The sequence below is a fragment of the Staurois parvus genome, unplaced genomic scaffold, assembly GCF_062004578.1.
Source record: "Staurois parvus isolate SC_StPar_1 unplaced genomic scaffold, SC_StPar_1.0 ptg002065l, whole genome shotgun sequence".
Taxonomy (NCBI): Eukaryota; Metazoa; Chordata; class Amphibia; order Anura; family Ranidae; genus Staurois; species Staurois parvus.
Window position 1 is genome coordinate 82,686 of NW_028319861.1, and position 21,094 is coordinate 103,779.

A 21,094-nucleotide genomic window follows, 5' to 3' on the forward strand; every position below is an offset into this window, starting at 1 on the left:
GAGGCATTTCCTCAGTCTCCCCTCCCCCAGTGATCAGACTGTACATTGTAACTTTGTAGAAGGAGGAGGAGGCATTTCCTCAGTCTCCCCTCCCCCAGTGATCAGACTGTACATATGCTCTCAGTCTCAGCACCACATGTGGGCGTTACCTATACAAATACAATCTGCCTAGAAACGCCCACTACTCCAGACTGACACCCACCCATCAAGACATTTTGATATTAGCATAGCTCCTCCCAAGAGCCAGCCCACTGCTTGCGTCAAGACCGAGGGCACTTGAGAGGAGCACTGAGGCCGGGTGCTGTGATGTTTCCAGAAGCTATGAACTGCCCCCCCTGCCGGCACCTCCCACCAGCTTTGCTCTGCCTGCAGTGCATAGAGAAGCACAGAGACCCAGTGATGACATCACTGGGTATAAAATAAGGTATGTCATGAAACCAGATATCATGTTGATGATGGGGGAGGGGAGGGGGGGGCCAGGGAAGATAAAATGTAAGCAAATTAAAGTTTAGCATTAAATTTAGACAGATTTGAAAGTTCTGCAGCAGAAAACGGAGCCAAATCCAATATGGCGCTGGATAATCTATTTTGGAGCCGCAGGCGCTTTCCCCCGTCTGTGGGGCGATTGTGCGGCTCCTGAGCCCCGCGGCTCGGCGCAGTCACATTGATGCATGCAGAGCGCTCAGACATCACAGGCGGGATGCAGGAGGGACAATGCGAACAGCCGGTGGAGGGGGGGGGGCGGGGGGGGGGGCTTTGAAGTGGAAATGAGCAGATGGTTTGTGGAGTCTTGTCATCCCCCTCCGCCGCCGCCGTCCACAATGACGCGGAGAATGTTCGCTCTTTTCTCTGCGCTCCGGAGCAACGGCACAGACGCTCTTGTCTGCTCATCTCACCCCCCGGTATAGGAGGGCCCCCCGATATACCGACCACCACCGATGGGATATAGGGCCAATTCACCGCCAAATTCACTGCCAAATTCACCACCAAATTCACCGCCAAATTCACCACCAAATTCACCGCCAAATTCACCGCCAAAAACGGTCCGCTGCGGAAAGTAAACCTCGTCGTCCTGCGACCTCCAACACCCCGGGACACCGAGGTCACAGAGACGGAGACATGGGGCCACACACCACCAATCATAGGGGCATATATGTGACCTTACCTGGAGAACGAGGGCCCAGGAGGTCAGGGGCCCATGTATGACATGACATGCCCCTTATATCTCAGCTGTGGGGCCCAGGAGGTCAGGGGCCCCATTATGACATGACATGCCCCTTATATCCCAGCTGTGGGGCCCCAGTATGACATGACATGCCTCATAACCCAGCTGTGGGACCCATGAGGTCAGGGGCCCCAATATGACATGACATACCCCTTATATCCCAGCTGTGGGGCCCCAGTATGACATGACATGCCCCTTCTGTCCCAGCTGTGGGGCCCAGGAGGTCAGGGGCCCATGTATGACATGACATGCCCCTTATATCCCAGCTGTGGGGCCCAGGAGGTCAGGGGCCCCATTATGACATGACATGCCCCTTATATCCCAGCTGTGGGGCCCCAGTATGACATGACATGCCTCATAACCCAGCTGTGGGACCCATGAGGTCAGGGGCCCCAATATGACATGACATACCCCTTATATCCCAGCTGTGGGGCCCCAGTATGACATGACATGCCCCTTCTGTCCCAGCTGTGGGGCCCAGGAGGTCAGGGGCCCATGTATGACATGACATGCTCTTTATATCCCAGCTCTGGGGCCCCGGAGGTCAGGGGCCCCAGTATGACATGCCATGCTCCTTATATCCCAACTGTGTGGGCCCAGGAGGTCAAGGGCCCATGTATGACATGACATGCCCCTTATATCGCAGCTGTGGGGCCCCAGTATGACATGACATACCCCTTCTATCCCAGCTGTGGGGCCCCAGTATGACATGACATGCCCCTTATATCCCAGCTGTGGGGCCCAGGAGGTCAGGGGCCCATGTATGACATGACATGCCCCTTATATCCCAGCTGTGGGGCCCATGTATGACATGACATGCCCCTTATATCACAGCTGTGTGGGCCCAGGAGGTCAGGGGCCAATGCATGACATGACTTGCTCCTTATATCCCAGCTGTGGGGCCCAGGACGTCAGGGGCTCCAGAATGACATACTCCTTATGTCCAAGTTGTGTGGGTCCAGGAGGTCAGGGGCCCCAGCATGACATGACATACTCCTTATATCCCAACTGTATGGGCCCAGGAGGTCAGGGGCCCCAGTATGAGATGACATGCCCCTTATATCCCAGTTGTGGGGCCCAGGAGGTTAGGGGCCCCATGTTTTACATGATATACCCCTTATATCCCAGCTTTATGGACCCAGGAGGTCAGGGGCCCCAGTATGACATGATTTACCCCTTATATATCAGCTGTAGGGCCCAGGAGGTCAGGGGCCCCAGTATGACATGATATATATAATGTACATCCACTTACATCCCCCAGAGCTGCCCTGACATATATATATACACCTCCCCCCAGACCTGCCCTGACATATATATACACCTCCCCCCAGACCTACCCCGATATATATATACACCTCCCCCCAGACCTACCCCGATATATATATACACCTCCCCCCAGACCTGCCCTGACATATATATACACCTTCCCCCAGACCTACCCTGACATATATATACACCTCCCCCCAGACCTGCCCTGACATATATATACACCTCCCCCCAGACCTACCCCGATATATATATACACCTCCCCCCAGACCTACCCCGATATATATATACATCTCCCCCCAGACCTGCCCTGACATATATATACACCTCCCCCCAGACCTGCCCTGACATATATATACACCTCCCCCCAGACCTACCCCGATATATATATACACCTCCCCCCAGACCTGCCCTGACATATATATATATATATACACCTCCCCCCAGACCTGCCCCGATATATATATACACCTCCCCCCAGACCTACCCCGATATATATATACATCTCCCCCCAGACCTGCCCTGACATATATATACACCTCCCCCCAGACCTGCCCTGACATATATATACACCTCCCCCCAGACCTACCCCGATATATATATACACCTCCCCCCAGACCTGCCCCGATATATATATACACCTCCCCCCAGACCTGCCCTGACATATATATATATATATATATATATATACACCTCCCCCCAGACCTGCCCCGATATATATATACACCTCCCCCCAGACCTGCCCTGACATATATATACACCTCCCCCCAGACCTACCCCGACATATATACATACACCTCCCCCCAGACCTGCCCCGACATGTATATACACCTCCCCCCAGACCTACCCCGACATATATACATACACCTCCCCCCAGACCTGCCCCGACATGTATATACACCTCCCCCCAGACCTACCCCGACATATATATACACCTCCCCCCAGACCTACCCCGACATATATATACACCTCCCCCCAGACCTACCCCGACATATATATACACCTCCCCCCAGAGCTGCCCCCCGACATATATATACACCACCCCCCAGACCTACCCCGACATATATATACACCTCCCCCCAGAGCTGCCCCCCGACATATATATACACCACCCCCCAGACCTACCCCGACATATATATACACCTCCCCCCACACCTGCCCCGACATATATATACACCTCCCCCCAGACCTGCCCTGACATATATATACACCTCCCCCCAGACCTGCCCCGACATATATATACACCTCCCCCCAGACCTACCCTGACATCTATATACACCTCCCCCCAGACCTGCCTCGACATATATATACACCTCCCCCCAGACCTGCCCCAATATATATACACCTCCCCCCAGACCTACCCCGATATATATATACACCTCCCCCCAGACCTGTCCCGACATGTACATACACCCCCTCTCCTCCCTAGAACTGCCCCGACATGTCCCCCTCCCCAGAGCAGCCCCATCCGCTGTAGGCAGCAGCCTAGTTTGCCTCTGTGATTAATATGGCGGACCCAGCTGTCGCCTCCGGAGATGGAACATTTAGCCGGCTGCGGTTTGCACACACGCTCTTCCCTGGCACAGCCCACTGTAATCCGGCATCAGCCCGGAGAGGAGGGTGGGCACTGGGCACCACTCAGGGGGGCAGCCATAATCACAGTAATTAATGCATTAATCAGTCCTGGTGCTGCGGCTTATTAGCAATCTGCCTGCTGTGCGCTGACTGCTCCGCTCCCTGTGCCGGACCCACAATGGGATTAACTCTTCCATCTCCATTACTGCAACCCACTGAAGGCGCCCAGAGATGGAGAACCGGAACTTCACAGCAAGCAAGGACCTCACCTTACAGGGGCCACACGTGACCGGATTATGGAGTTCATCTGTGTTTCAATTCTCACAAGTCACAGAACCGGGAAGAGTCAGGACGGGCAGACCCGGGAAGAGTCCGGACGGGCAGACCCGGGAAGAGTCCGGACGGGCAGACCCGGGAAGAGTCCGGACGGGCAGACCCGGGAAGAGTCAGGACGGGCAGACCCGGGAAGAGTCAGGACGGGCAGACCCGGGAAGAGTCAGGACGGGCAGAAACAGGAAGAGTCAGGACGAGCAGAAACAGGAAGAGTCAGGACGGGCAGAAACAGAAAGAGTCAGGACAGTTAGACAAGGGAAGAGTTATGATTGGCAGACTGGAGAAGATTCAGGATGGGCAGAAACAGGAAGAGTCAGGACGGGCAGAAACAGGGAGAGTCAAGATGGGCAGACCCAGGAAGAGTCAGGACAGGCAGAAACAGGGAGAGTCAGGACGGGCAGAAACAGGAAGAGTCAGGACGGGCAGAAACAGGAAGAGTCAGGACGGGCAGAAACAGGAAGAGTCAGGACGGTTAGACAGAGGCAGAGTTATGATTGGCAGACTGGAGAAGATTCAGGATGGGAAGAAACAGGAAGAGTCAGGAGGGGCAGTAACAGGAAGAGTCAGGACGGGCAGACCAGGAAACAAATAAGATGGACAGACCAGGGAACAACCAAGACGGACAGACCAGGGAATGGTCAGGATGGGCAGACTCAGGGAGACTAAGAACAGGCAGACCCAGGAAAAGGCAGGACAGGCAGACCCAGGAAGAATCAGGATGGCCGGCAGACCGGGGAAGAGTCAAGATGGGCAAACCCAGGAAGAGCTAGGACAGATAGACCCAGGAATAGTCAGGACGGGAAGACCAGGGAAGTGTCAGGACAGGCAGACTAACGAAGTCAGAATGGGCAGACCCAGGAAGAGTCAGGACGGGCAGACCCGGGAAGAGTCAGGACGGGCAGACCCGGGAAGAGTCAGGACGGGCAGACCCGGGAAGAGTCAGGACGGGCAGACCCGGGAAGAGTCAGGACGGGCAGACCCGGGAAGAGTCAGGACGGGCAGACCCGGGAAGAGTCAGGACGGGCAGACCCGGGAAGAGTCAGGATGGGCAGACCCAGGAAGAGTCAGGATGGGCAGACCCAGGAAGAATCAGGATGGGCAGACCCAGGCAGAATCAGGATGGGCAGACCAGGTACCAGTCAGGCCAGACAGACCCAGGAAGATTCAGGACGGGCAGACCCAGGAAGAATCAGGACGGACAGACCCAGGAAGAATCAGGACGGGCAGACCCAGGAAGAATCAGGACGGGCAGACCCAGGAAGATTCAGGATGGGCAGACCCAGGAAGATTCAGGAGGGGCAGACACAGGAAGATTCAGGACGGGCAGACCCAGGAAGAATCAGGACGGGCAGACCCTGGAAGAGTCAGGTCGGACAGACCCAGGAAGAATCAGGATGGACAGACCCAGGAAGAATCAGGATGGGCAGACCAGGGAACAGTCAGGCTGGGCAGACCCAGGAAGTCAGGATGGGCAGACCCAGGAAGTCAGGATGGGCAGACTGTAAAGAGTCAGGACGGACTGGTACAAGGTCACCGATTCACCAACAGCGTGCAGAGTGGAATGTATAATGAACAGCACAGTGTGCAGAGTGGAATGTATAATGAACAGCACAGTGTGCAGAGCGGAATGTATAATGTTCAGCACAATGTGCAGAGTGGAATGTATAATAAACAGCACAGTGTGCAGAGTGGAATGTATAATGAACAGCACAGTATACAGAGTGGAATGTATAATGTGCACCACAGTGTGCAGAGTGGCATATATACTGTACAGCACAGTGTGCAGAGCGGAATGTATAATGTACAGCACAGTGTGCAGAGCGGAATGTATAATGAACAGCACAGTGTGCAGAGTGGAATGTATAATGTGCAGCACAGAGTGCAGAGCGGAATTTATAATGAACAGCACAGTGTGCAGAGTGGAATGTATAATGTGCAGCACAGACTGCAGAGTGGAATGTATAATGTACAGCACAGTGTGCAGAGTGGAATGTATAATAATGTAAAGCACAGTGTGCACAGAGGAGGTATGCAGAGTATATAATATACAGTACAGTGTACAGAGTGGAGTGGTATAATGTGGAATATATATCCTAGAGCACAGTGTACAGAGTGTACATACCGCACAGCAGGGTATACAGATTACAGTGGTGTGGTGTATATAATATATAATACACAAATTGGGCATTGTGACGTACACAATGTACAGCACAGTATACAGAATGTAGTAGTGCAAAATATGCAATGTACAACACTGTGTACAGAGTGCAGCAGCATGGCATATATAATGTACAGCACAGTGTTCAGAATGCAGAAGTGCAGAGTATGCAATATACAGCACAGTGTAGAGTGCAGCAGCACTGCATATGAAATGTACAGCACAGTGTACAGAATGGAGCAGTGCAGAGTTCACAATGTACAGAGCAAAGTACAGAGTCGAGAGGCACTGAGTATATAATGTACAGCACAATATACTCAGTGGAGCAGTGCTGAGTATATAGTATACAGCACAGTGCACATAGTGGTGGGGTGCTGAGTGTATAATGTACAGCACAGCATACAGATAGGAGCAGTGCAGGTTATATAATGTACAGGATGGTGTACAGAAAGGAGCAGTGCAGATTATATAATGTACAGGATGGTGCACTTAGTGGTGGGGTGCTGAGTGTATAATGTACAGCACAGTGTACAGATAGGAGCAGTGCAGAAAATATAATGTACAGCACAGTGTACAGATAGGAGCAGTGCAGAATATATAATGTACAACACAGTGTACAGATAGGAGCAGTGCAGAATATATAATGTACAACACAGTGTACAGATAGGAGCAGTGCAGAATATATAATGTACAACACAGTGTACACATAGGAGCAGTGCAGAATATATAATGTACAACACAGTGTACAGTGCCAGGTGGTGTAGAGTATACAACGTATAGCACAGCTGATCATTTCATGTCATAAATTGCACTGTGATACCGGCACGTGATAGGACTTCAGGTAAAGGGAGCAGAGGGGTAAATTATTAATACAAAGTAAAACGAGAGGACGTGGGGTGACAATGCCGTGCCGTCACACAGACATTCATCTGACATAGACCTCCTCCGATACCCCACACAACTGAACATAGCCAGGAATGGATAACACATCTATTGGGAACATATTGGCCTTCATGGATGAGAGTGCAGAGTCTGCAGATAGCCGCAGGCTCCGGCGGTGCAGCTCAGTGTAGTGCACGCTGCACCTTGTTTCCTGTGCAAGCAACAAACAAACAATATTCCTGTCTCTTATGGTTCCATAATACTCATATTGGGTTCTATGAGAATCATCAGAAAATGTCCTACGAGGGAACCAACCACAACATGGCCCTACATGGAAAATCAAAGCCAATGGCCACACATGGACTCCTCACCTCACCCCCATATTACTCCCACCATGGACTCCACTCCTATGAGACCTCACCTCCATATTACTCTCACCATGGACTCCACTTTTATGAGACCTCACCACCATATTACTCCCACCATGGACTCCACTCCTATGAGACCTCACCGCCATATTACTCCCACCATGGACTCCACTCCTATGAGACCTCACCGCCATATTACTCCCACCATGGACTCCACTCCTATGGGACCTCACCCCCACATTACTCCCACCATGGACTCCACTCCTATGAGACCTCACCCCCACATTACTGCCACCATGGACTCCACTCCTATGAGACCTCACCGCCATATTACTCCCACCATGGACTCCACTCATATGAGACCTCACCCCCATATTACCGACACCATGGACTCTACTCCTATGAGACCTCACCGCCATATTACTCCCACCATGGACTCCACTCCTATGAGACCTCACCCCCATATTACTCCCAACATGGACTCCACTCCTATGAGACCTCACTACCATATTACTCCCAACAGGGACTCCACTCCTATGAGACCTCACCCCCATATTTCTCCCACCATGGACTCCACTCCTATGAGACCTCATCTCCATATTACTACAAGACTTCACCACCATATTACTCACACAATACACTCAACTCATATGAGACCTCATCTCCATATTACTTGCACCATGGACTCAACTCATATGAGACCTCATCTCCATATTACTTACACCATGGACTCAACTCATATGAGACCTCATCTCCATATTACTTACACCATGGACTCCACGCATATGAGACCTCTCCACATTGCTCACACCATGGACTCCACTCCTATGAGACCTCACCGCCATATTACTCCCACCATGGACTCCACTCCTATGAGACCTCACCCCCATATTACTCCCAACATGGACTCCACTCCTATGAGACCTCACTACCATATTACTCCCAACAGGGACTCCACTCCTATGAGACCTCACCCCCATATTTCTCCCACCATGGACTCCACTCCTATGAGACCTCACCGGCATATTACTCACACCATGGACTCCACTCATGACACCTAACCACCATATTACTCCCAACATGTACTCCACTGCTATGGGACCTCACCGCCATATTACTGACACCGTGGACTCCATACATATGAGACTTTATCACATTACTCACACCACAGATTCCACACATATGAGACCTCACTACATTACTCACACCATGGATTCCACTCATGACACCTCACCACCATATTAATCACACCATGGACTCCACACATATGAGACCTCATCGCCATGTTATTCACACCATGGACTCCACACATATGAGACCTCATCGTTATATAACTCACACCATAAACTCAACTCATATGAGACATCATGTCCATATTACTCCCACCATGGACTCCACACATATGAGACTTCACCACATTACTCACACCATGGATTCTTATTGGAGGTAAAGGCTTCCATCCAAACAACCCCAAACAGCCCAATGCTGACTTACCAAAACCTCCGTGCATACAAGACTTCACCACCATATTACTCACACAATACACTCAACTCATATGAGACCTCATCTCCATATTACTTGCACCATGGACTCAACTCATATGAGACCTCATCTCCATATTACTTACACCATGGACTCAACTCATATGAGACCTCATCTCCATATTACTTACACCATGGACTCCACGCATATGAGACCTCTCCACATTGCTCACACCATGGACTCCACTCCTATGAGATCTCACCACCATATTACTCACCCCATGGATTCTAATTGGAGGTAAAGGCTTCCATCCAACCAACCCCCAACAGCCCAATGCTGACTTACCCAAACCTGTCGGGGAGTCCGGGCACGGAGGAACAGGCTTCTCGGTGATGGTCTGGTTGAGTTCCAGCTTGGCGCTGGGTGTGAAGACATCTGTGGGGGATGTAGCGGCTGGGTAGGTGTGGGCGGTGCCATTGGGCCGGGAGAAGTTGTAGTAGGGGTGGACGCGGGAGGAGTTCCTGACGTTGAAGCGGCTGAAGAAGTCCAAACGTTGGGCATAGACATCGAAGTAGAGGATCATGATAATGACGAAGTGCACGAGGCAGAGTAGAAGGACGGCCTTACAGATCCTCTCTAGAGTGACGCCCAGCAGCAACCTGGTCATCTTCTGACGTGGGGGAGGTCAGGCTGGACACCATGTGACCCCTAGGGCTGGGAGTCCAGCACCGTCCATATAAGGTACACGCCCTGCATGGGAGACAACAGGAAATCAGATTAATATTGATGCCATTATAGTAGCTAGTCCAACATTCCCAACATGGCCAACAATGAGGGTAAAGGATTGTGAATATGGAGGTTTTCTATTGGTTGAACTAGATAGGCTTGTGTCACTATGTAACTACAGTATATAACTTTGTAACTGTAACTATGGACAGTGCTGTGAAAAAGTATTTGCCCCCTTCCTGATATTTTTTTTGCATAGTTCACACTTAAATGTGTCAGATCTTCAAGTAAATTTTAATATTACAGAAAGATAACCCAAATAAATACAAAATGTGGTCTTTACATGATAATTTCATTTACTAAAGTGAAAAAAAGCTGTCCAAACCTGCCTGGCCCTATGTGAAAAAGCAAGTGCCCCTTAATCCCCCCACCCGCTGCATAACCCCAGTGCGCTTGAGCTTGAGGTCAGTAACTGATGGCCGGACATTCTCCTTCAGGATTTTCTGGTAGAGCGCAAATTCATGGTTCCATTAATTATAGCACGTCGTCCAGGTCCTGAACCCAGACCATCACACAACCACCACCACGTTGGACTGTTGGGATGATGTTCCTTTTATGAAATGCTGTGTTAATTTTACACCAGATGTAATGAGACATACTTCCAAAAAGTTCAACTTTTGTCTCATCAGTCCACAGAATATTTGCTCAAAAGTCTTGAGGATAATCAAGATGTTTTTGGCAAATGTGAGACGAGCCTTTGTGTTCTTTTTGGTCAGCAGTGGTTTTGGCCTTGGAACTCACAAATGGAGGACTCTTTCTAATTGTTGAGTCATGAACATTGACCTTAACTGAAGCAAGTGAGACCTGCAGTTCTTTGGATGTTGTTTGGGTTCTTTTATGACCTCCTGGATGGGTCGTCATTGTGCTCTTGGAGTCATTTTGGTGGACAGCCACTACTGGGAAGGTTCACCACTGTTCCAAGTTTTCTCTATTTGTGGACAATGGCTCTCACCGTGGTTTGCTGATGTCCCAAAGCCTTAGAAATGGCTTTGTAACTCTTTCCAGACTGATACATGTCAATTATTTTTTTCTCATCTGTTCTTGAATCTCATTTGCTTTTTGAGATCTTTTAGCGTGCTTCACTTTGTCAGACAGCTTCTATTTAAGTGATTTGTTGATTTAACAGGGCTGGCAGTAATCAGGCCTGGGTGTGGCAAGTGGAATTTAACTCAGCTTTCCAAAAAAATGTGGTTAATCACAGGAACAATGTTCGGAGGTGGGTAGGGGGCGGAACCAAGGGGCAATGCTCGGAGGTGGGTGGGGGGGCGGAACCAAGGGACGGTGCTCGGAGGTGGGTAGGGGGGCGGAACCAAGGGACAATGCTCGGAGGTGGGTAGGGGGCGGAACCAAGGGACAATGCTCAGAGGTGGGTAGGGGGGAGAAACCAAGGGACAGAGCTCGGAGGTGGGTAGGGGTTGCGAAACCAAGGACGGTGCTCGGAGGTGGGTGGTGGGGTGGAACCAAGGGACGGGGCTCAGAGGTGGGTAGGGGGGCAGAACCAAGGGACGGTGCTCAGAGGTGGGTAGGGGACAGAGACAAGGGGTGACTGAGGAGGGGGGAGTACCTGCACCTAGTCTCTGAGAACAAAAAACCTCACCATTCCATGTTTTCTGGATGCCACAGAGCACAGCACAGGACATTGCCTTCTGGTCTCTCTGTAACCATTGAACTGGTTTTTATTTTTTGTCCCATTATTATTATATAGGATTTATATAGCGCCAACAGTCTGTGCAGCGCTGTACAAAATGAAGGCAGACATTCCAGTTACAATACAATTTGGTACAAGAGGACACCGGGGCCCGGCTCCTGGGAGCATGCAATCTAGGAGGAAGGGTCCAGTGATACAAATGGTAATGGCTGTGGGGGGGATGGTCTGATGGAGGAAATAAATGGCAGTTTACTAGTTAGAAGCAGGATAGGCTTCTTTAACCACTTGGTAGCTGCACTACAGCTGAATGACGGCTATAGCGCGGTTACCCTGTCCTGGGAGGGTGTCATATGACGTCCTCTCAGAACGTGCTCTCCCGCGCACCCGGCGATCTCCGTGATCGCTGTGTCCTGCGTCCAGTGACACAGCAGACCATGGAATACAGTTTCCGGTTATCAGCAGCACTTCCCTCACGTTGTCACAGAGGAGTTTGGCACTGATGATCAGTGCCCTGCAGTGCCAACCACCAGTGCCGCCCAGCAGTTGTGCCCAGCAGTGCTGCTCATCAGTGCCCGTCAGTGCCATCAGTTAGTGCTGCCAGTCAGGGCTGTCAGTCAGTGCCAACAGTCAGCGCCGCCTGTCAGTATCGCCCATCAGTGCCGCCTATCAGTCCAACATCATCAGTGCCTCATCATCAATGCCTACCAGTGCCGCCTCATCAGTGCTGCCTATCAGTCCCCATCAGTACTGCCTATCCGTGCTACCTTATTAGTGCTCACCAGTGCAGCCTATCAGTGGCCATCAGTTCCTCATCATCAATGCCCACCAGTGCCGCCTCATCAGTGCTGCCTATCTGTGCCCATCAGTGCAGCTTATCAGTGCCCATCAGTGCTGCCCATCAGTGCCATCAGTTAGTGCTGCCAGTCAGGACTGTCAGTCAGCATTGCCCGTCAGTATCGCCCATCAGTGCCGCCTATCAGTCCAGCATCATCAGTGGCTCATCATCAATGCCCACCAGTGCCGCCTCATCAGTGCAGCCTATCAGTGCCGCCCAGCAGTCCAGCATCATCAGTGCCTCATCATCAATGCCCACCAATGCCGCCTCATCAGTGTTGCCTATCCGTGCCCATCAGTGCTGCCTATCAGTCCAGAATCATCAGTGCCTCCTCATCAATGCCCGCCACTGCCGCCTCATCAGTGCTTCCTATCCGTGCCCATCAGTGCTGCCTATCAGTGCCCATGAGTGCAGCCTCATCAAGGCACATCAGCGAAGGAGAAAAATTACCTGTTAGCAAAATTTTATAATAGAAACAAGAAAAACTTTTTTTTTTCAAATCTTTTGCTTTTTTTTGTTTATAGCGCAAAAACACCCAGCGGGGATTAAATACCACCAAAAGAAAGCTCTATTTGTGTGAAAAAAATTTATAAAAATGTCATATGAGTACAGCATTGCATGACCGCGCAATTGTCATTCAAAGTGCGACAGCGCTGACAGCTGAAAATTGGCCTGGGCAGGAGGGGGGTATAAGTGCCCGGTAGTCAAGGGGTTAAAGAGAAAGGTTTTCAGGGATCGTCTAAAGGTGGATAGATTAGGAGATAGCTGGACAAATTGGGGTAGGGAGTTCCATAGGATGGGAGAAGCTCGGGAGAAGTCCTGGAGGCAAGCATGGGAGGAGGTGACATGGGAACTAGAGAGCAGAAGGTCTTGGGAGGATCGGAGAGAGCAGATTGGTTGACATTGTGAGGACAGGTTGGTGATGTAGCCGGGGCAGAGTTGTGGATGGCTTTGTAAGTTGTTAGTATTTATCATTATGAACAGCGAGGACTTCACATCCGAGACCAGCCAGCCTATTATAATGTGTATTGAATACATCTGGACCTTTTATGAGCGATGCAAATGGACGCGCCAACCACGATTTTATTATAGAAAACGCCAAACTAACTACACAAGCAGAATACTGTATTGGACAATCTGGATTTGTGAGCATTTCATTGTATTAGGCTCTAGTTACACCCTCGCCCTCCTGAAGGTTTACCCCCCCCCCACCCCACCTTCCTGACCAGGTCATTTTTTGCGTTACGCCGCTGCTGTTACTTTAACTGACAATTGCGCGGTCGTGCAACGCCGTACCTAAATGAAATTTAAGTCCTTTTTTTCCCCTCACAACAGAGCTTTCTTTCGATGGTGTTTGATCACCTGTGCGGTTTTTATTTTTTGCGCTATAAAAAATAAAGGCCAACAATTTTGAGAAAAAAAATATATTTTGGACTTTTTTGCTATTAAACACATCCAGTTAAAAAAAATTTAAAAATCAAATTTCGGCATAAATTTCGGCCAAAATGTATTCCGCTCCGCGTCTGCCGAAAAAAAATCCCGATGCCTGTAAAATGTCATGGAAATTTTGTATTTACAGGTTGAACTTTAAATGTGTCATATATGAGTGTTATTCATATGTCTCTCGTGTGGCTTAATTAAAGCTCTGAAGGCTGCAATTGGGCCATGCGCATGTACAATGTATGTATTACAGTACTCAGCTCGGTAATGGATGAGATGGCAGATCTGCGCTTATAGACCGGCGTGTATACCACCACGGCATTCGATGCGAATGCCGCCGGCGGTAGGCCGCGGGCCTGTATTCCACATATCAGCAGCATAGTACCACATGGACTTCTACTGCCAGGCGCCAAGCAGTGCGAACTCCGTGTGTAGGCTCATGTATATCTTACAAGCCATTACCGACCTGAACTTTATCTGGATGGATGTGTTTTAATAAAGATCGTATCGGGCCCATTCAGATACAGACTGACACTGTTTAATTATGGGATGCTTGTACAGGGAATTTACATACCACTAGGAGCTAATCGGATAGGAAGTTTGCTCTCCTCACAGAGTTCATGGGGGGGAGGGGAGGACTGGTGTAAAGGGGGAAGGTGCTTCCCTCAGAGAGCTCATGGAGGGAGGGGAGGACTGGTGATGGATAAGAGGAAAGGCTACGCTCCAATCGGAATGTACATCCTGTGTATAGGCACTCCCCATGCATTGTTCTGTGGGAGGGGATTGACCTGACTCATGTGGGGGGCGTGTGTGTGTGTATAATAAAAATCGGAGGCTGGGGTTGGATCGGTCTCTATGTGAATTCCAACAGCAACCTGAGAGTGTCATGTGATCATTCCCAGGTAACTGGAGCTCCATTTCCCCACAATTCTGAGATAGCTAAACCAGTTGGAGGCGCAGGAATCGTGGAGCTAAGCTGCAGTCGTGGTAAGCGAGATTCGCACAGCTTTATGGGGGATTGCTGCGCATCCAACTGCAAGTACTCACGGTAAGGAGAAATTCGTTAAAAGCGAATTTCCAAGACAAAATTAATTGGTTTACGGGAAAGTTATAGCGTCTACAAATGACAGTATAGATAATGAGATTTTTATTTATTTATTTATTTTTAATTAAATTAAAAAATTTTACCGGTCAGCAAAACGCGGTGCGATGTGCAGAATGGTGTGAATACCCGTGTGATCCGATTCTAGTGCGGACCCAAAAAAAGGGTCCTGCTCCTTTTTGGTGCAGACGCGGTGCGATTTGAGCCATACAAGATGTACAGCTTAAATGGCACCGCACACAATTTGCATGTGATTTGCACAAGAATGCGCTTCCTGTGTGAATCACATGCGATATGCCGCACCGCACAAGTGTGAACCCGGGCTGACTCTTTCCAAAAAGCGGGTGAAAAACGTGGAGAAGTGAACCTGTCCCGTAGGATATCATATTAAATGGACTGTATTGCGTTTATGCAAAATGCGCCAGAACCCGGGATTAAAGCAGTCCATTCACTTTAAACGGGTGCATAACGATCCTCATCGCACGAAGACACGCCTGCAACATCGCACCGCCGCAGCACGGCGCATTCACATCTGTGCCGCATCCAGCGCAGCTACGTTCTGAACGCCATTACTCCACAAAGTCACCTGAGGGACCGAAGTAAATTGATCCTGAGGCCGAAGAATGGCGAAGAGAGGTCTGCGTCGAACGCTGAGAGATAATTGGTCCTGCGGGGCGGACGTGAGCGGAGCCCCAACCTAGAAATGAGTGTGGCCCCATTTACACCGGAAGGTTTTACGGCGTATCAATTGTATGCACACGGGTCAGTCCTGACTGAACGGGGCTCATTCACATCTGCGCTGCAGGGTGACTGGATACATGGAGGAGGTTATGGGGTCTATTGCTGACAATGGCAGAGCTAGAAAACCTGGGAGAGTAAAAAAAAAAAAAACAAAAAAACCCCCAAAAAACGGAAGGATGAGCGCAAGAAGGTGTGAATGCCCAAAGGCTGAATTCACACTTCGCGGTGTCGTGCACATTTTGTGCACTACCAACATTCACCAACTGTCATCAGGGCATACCACCAGTCCTCCTGTACGGGGCCCGGGCCGGCAGGGGGGCCCAGGCAGCTGGGTGAATCATATGTGGGCAGGGAGGGTGATCGGCACAGCAGGGGGGCAATTACTGGAACCGATCCCCTGTATGGCTCTCTCTGCAGCAGCTGAAATCCGGCTTCTTCTCTCCCTCCCGCTGGCTTTCAGCTGCTGCAGAGGGAGCCATACAGGGGATCGGTTCCAGTGATTTCCCCCCTGCCGTGCCGATCACCCTCCCTGTGTACCCTGCTGACCAGGCCCCCTGTATACCCCCACTCCTGCAGTGATGCCGGATTCCCTTCCTTCTTCTCCCCGGCAGCTGAAAGCTCCCAATAGGATCCTGCAGAGAGAGTGGGGGAAGGGTCAGTTTTATGCTGAACACAATAAGTGATCAGTACCAATCACTCAATGTGTTCATTCATAACTGCAGCGGGGGGGGGGGGGTTGTCAGAACTAAATGCCCCTCATCCACTGGTGGACAGAATACATCGCAACGACGGAAGAGAGACTTCTTTTCTAATACAAGAAAATGACAATCACAACTATCTCTCTCTTAGGACACACATATCAAACACAAAGCCTGCGGGCCAAGACCGGCCCTCTAGGCCATTTCATGTGGCCCTCGCAGCTCTCCTGCAGAGCTGCGGCACCCCCTTCATCTCCGCCCCCACCTTGTCTCAGCAATCAAAAGCAAAGAGGAGTACAGAACTCCTGAACTTTTCTGTGCAGCCGCGGGAAGGCTCATTTCTGCCCCCCCTCCCATCTCAGCAACTGGCAGGAGAAAGGAGGGCAGAACTCCTCCTACCGATCCTTTGTCCCTCTGTGCAGCTGCGGCACCCCCTCATCTCTGCCTCCCCTGGTCTCAGCTTTCAGCAGACTCAGGCAGCTGACTCCAGCACTCCTCTGGTCCTCCTCCAGACCCTGCACTTTCTGCTTCCTAGCTCCGCCCCCAGCTTCTTCCCAGCAGAAGGTAAGTGGGGTGCACTGTGATATAAAGGAGGATGAGGGGTTCTTGGCAAGTACAGAACTCCTGAGCTTTTCTGTGCTGCTGTGGAGAAGCTGCTTTCTGCCCCCCCCCCCCCATCTCATCTCAGCAACTGGCAGGAGAAAGGAGGGCAGAACTCCTCCTACCGATCCTATGTCCCTCTGTGCAGCTGTGGCACCCCCTGATCTCTGCCTCACCTGGTCTCAGCTGAATCCAGCCCTCCTCTGGTCCTCCTCCAGACCCTGCACTTTCTGCTTCCTAACTCCGCACCTAGCTTCTTCCTGGCAGCAGGTAAGGGGGGTGCACTGTGATATAAGGGAGGGTGGGGGGCTCTTGACTTCTAGTGGTGGGGTGGCCCTTGACATCGGATGTAAGGGAGGGTGGGGTGTTTAAGGACATCTCCTCCTCCAAAACAGAAATTGCCGGAGACTGCATATAGTGAGCTACTAGCCAGGCCTTAAGAGGAACTCGCCACCAATCAAACACACACAGACACACCTGTACACACAGATACATGTACATACACACAGACATGTACATACACACACAGAGACACCTCTACACACGCAGACATGTACATACACACAGACATGTACATACACACAGAAACATGTACACACACACAGACATGTACATACACACAGAAACGTGTACACACACGCACAGAGACACATGTGCACACACAGACATGTACATACACACAGACATGTACACACACACACACACAGACATGTACATACACACACATACAGACACATGTACACACACACAGGCACGTACAGACACGCATACACACAGATACATGTACATACACAGAAATACACACGCACAGACACATGTACGTACATACACACAAACACACAGAAAATTGTACACACACGCAGAGAGACACATATATACACACACACAGACGTACATACACACACAGAAACATGTACACACATGCACAGAGACATGTATACACACACAGGCACGTACAGACATGCAACGCATACACACAGATACATGTACATACACAGAAATACACACGTACAGACACATGTACGTTCATACACACAAACACACAGAAAATTGTACACACACGCAGAGAGACACATATACACACACACACAGACATGTACATACACACACAGAAACATGTACACACATGCACAGAGACATGTATACACACACAGGTACGTACAGACATGCAACGCATACACACAGATACATGTACATACACAGAAATACACACGTACAGACACATGTACATACATACACAGACACATGTACGTACATGCACACAAACACACACACATACATGTATATGCACGCAGACACATGTACATACACACAGACACATGTACATGCAAACAGACACACAAGCTGTTAAGTGCTCTCTCCTCTCCCCTAAAGCCACCACTTTCTGACATAGAGGATCATGTGACCAGAGTGAGCTGAAATTAGGTAGACACACAAATGTACACACACACATACATGTACACACACACACACACACACAGAGCCCTATAAAAAGTTGCAGTACTTTGTTGTTCACTCACAGAGCCGGGTACTGCACTCTAGGGGGAGGCAGAGAGCACAGCACACACACCTTCCTTTGCTTTCACTGCGTTCAGCTATTGAGCAGTCTGACGGCTCCCAGTGCCAATGACAGATCCGGCCTGAGCTCCGAGCCTGCTCAGCAAGACGGCCCTGGGGGACACACTCGCCCCCACCATAATTTCCACTCGCCATTGGTGAGCAGGCGAGTGGAAATTTCAAGGCCTGCCATATACTATACAAAAACAGGCAAAGAAAATCCTTCCAAATCAATGGAAAGACTCTCGGCTCTGAGCAGCTGCATGGCACCCGACACCCTCTACCAATCTGTGGTGGCCGGTAGAGCGGGATAGGTGAAATCTCGGACTATTTCTCCGCTTCAGGCCTTGATTCTAGGGCGTGACCTATGCACGAGAAAAAAGGTGCAAGCTTGATTTTTAAAGGATAAGTTCACCTTTAGGAGCATGTTTATTTATTTTATTTATTTCAGGTACTTATATAGCGCCGTCAGTTTACACAGCACTTTACATATATATTGTACATTCACATCAGTCCCCGCCCCCGAGGAGCGTACAATCTAAGGTCCCTAACTCACATTCATACATACACATACTAGGGCTAGTTTAGACAGGAGCCGATTCACCTACCAGCATGTCTTTTGGAGTGTGGGAGGAAACTGGAGTAGCTGGAGGAAACCCATGCAGGCACGGGGAGAACATGCAAACTCCAGGCAGGTGGTGCTGTGGTTGGGATTTGAACCAACGACCCGAGTGCTGCCAGGCAGAAGTGCTAACCATTTAGTCACTGTGCTGCCATGTAACATGTTTCCACTCCTGCAGCCTCTCCCCGATCTGCAGCCTCCCTGTGACAGCAGGCCTCGGATCTTCTCCCCGCACTCGCTGTCACTATAATGCGGGGCTCCGCCCACCCGACCGCATCATTCATTCACTTATAAAGCTTATGTGAATGGAAGAACTACAACTACTGTCAGCCTTTGTGGCTGACGGCTCGTCGTTCTCAACGAACTACCAGGGTGCTGGTGAGTGCTCTAGGCAGTTCATTGATCCTTCCGGTCATTCAGTAACCGCCGGTTCGGATGATGTACGGGAAGACAGTATACTGAGAGAGTCTGCAGGATCCAGGCATCGCACCCGCTGTGTGAATGCCTTACAGCAGTGGTCTCCAAACTGCGGTCCAGGGGCCAAATGCAGCCCTTTGCTTGCTTTTATCTGGCCCTTGGAACACTCTTTAATTCACTGATACCAGTGAAAGGCATCATTCTTCCTAATGACACCAACAATTGGGCACCATTCCTACTAATGACATAATTGATGGGGCATAGTTCCTCCCAATGACACCAAACAATGGGGCCCAATGACACCAAGGATGGGGTACAATACCTGACCAATGACACCAAGGATGGGGTACAATACCTGAACAATGACACCAAGGATGGGGCACAATACCTGACCAATGACACCAATGGTGAGGCACAATACCTGACCAATGACACCAATGGTGAGGCACAATACCTGACCAATGACACCAATGATGGGGCACAATACCTGACCAATGACACCAATGGTGAGGCACAATACCTGACCAATAACACCAATGATGGGGAACAATACCTGACCAATGACACCAATGATGGGGCACAATACCTGACCAATGACACCAATGATGGGGCACAATACCTGACCAATGAACCAATAATGGGGCACAATACCTCACCAATGACACCAGAGATGGGGCACAATACCTGACCAATGACACCAATGATGGGGCACAATACCTGACCAATAACACCAATGATGGGGCACAATACCTGACCAATAACACCAATGGTGAGGCACAATACCTGACTAATAACACCAATGATGGGGAACAATACCTGACCAATGACACCAGAGATGGGGCACAATACCTGACCAATGACACCAATGATGGGGCACAATACCTGACCAATGACACCAATGATGGGGCACAATACCTGACCAATGACACCAATGATGGGGCACAATACCTGACCAATAACACCAATGATGGGGCACAATACCTGTCCAATAACACCAATGGTGAGGCACAATACCTGACTAATAACACCAATGATGGGGAACAATACCTGACCAATGACACCAGAGATGGGGCACAATACCTGACCAATGACACCAATGATGGGGCACAATACCTGACCAATGACACCAATGGTGAGGCACAATACCTGACCAATAACACCAATGGTGAGGCACAATACCTGACTAATAACACCAATGATGGGGAACAATACCTGACCAATGACACCAGAGATGGGGCACAATACCTGACCAATGACACCAATGATGGGGCACAATACCTGACCAATGACACCAATGATGGGGCACAATACCTGACCAATGACACCAATGATGGAGCACAATACCTGACCAATGACATC

The 21,094-nt window shown here is 50.1% G+C and overlaps 1 protein-coding gene across 1 annotated transcript in view; it reads right to left on the bottom strand.

Moving 5' to 3' along the window:
- The window catches only part of B4GALT2 (beta-1,4-galactosyltransferase 2), a 174,279-nt gene that overhangs the window by 82,679 nt on the left and 70,506 nt on the right, over positions 1-21,094 (bottom strand). Inside the window, exon 2 of the mRNA XM_089664839.1 lies at positions 9,635-10,039. Within this exon, the coding sequence (XP_089520965.1) occupies positions 9,635-9,956 (322 nt within the window). The 5' untranslated portion in view covers positions 9,957-10,039. The remainder of the gene's footprint in view (positions 1-9,634; positions 10,040-21,094) is intronic.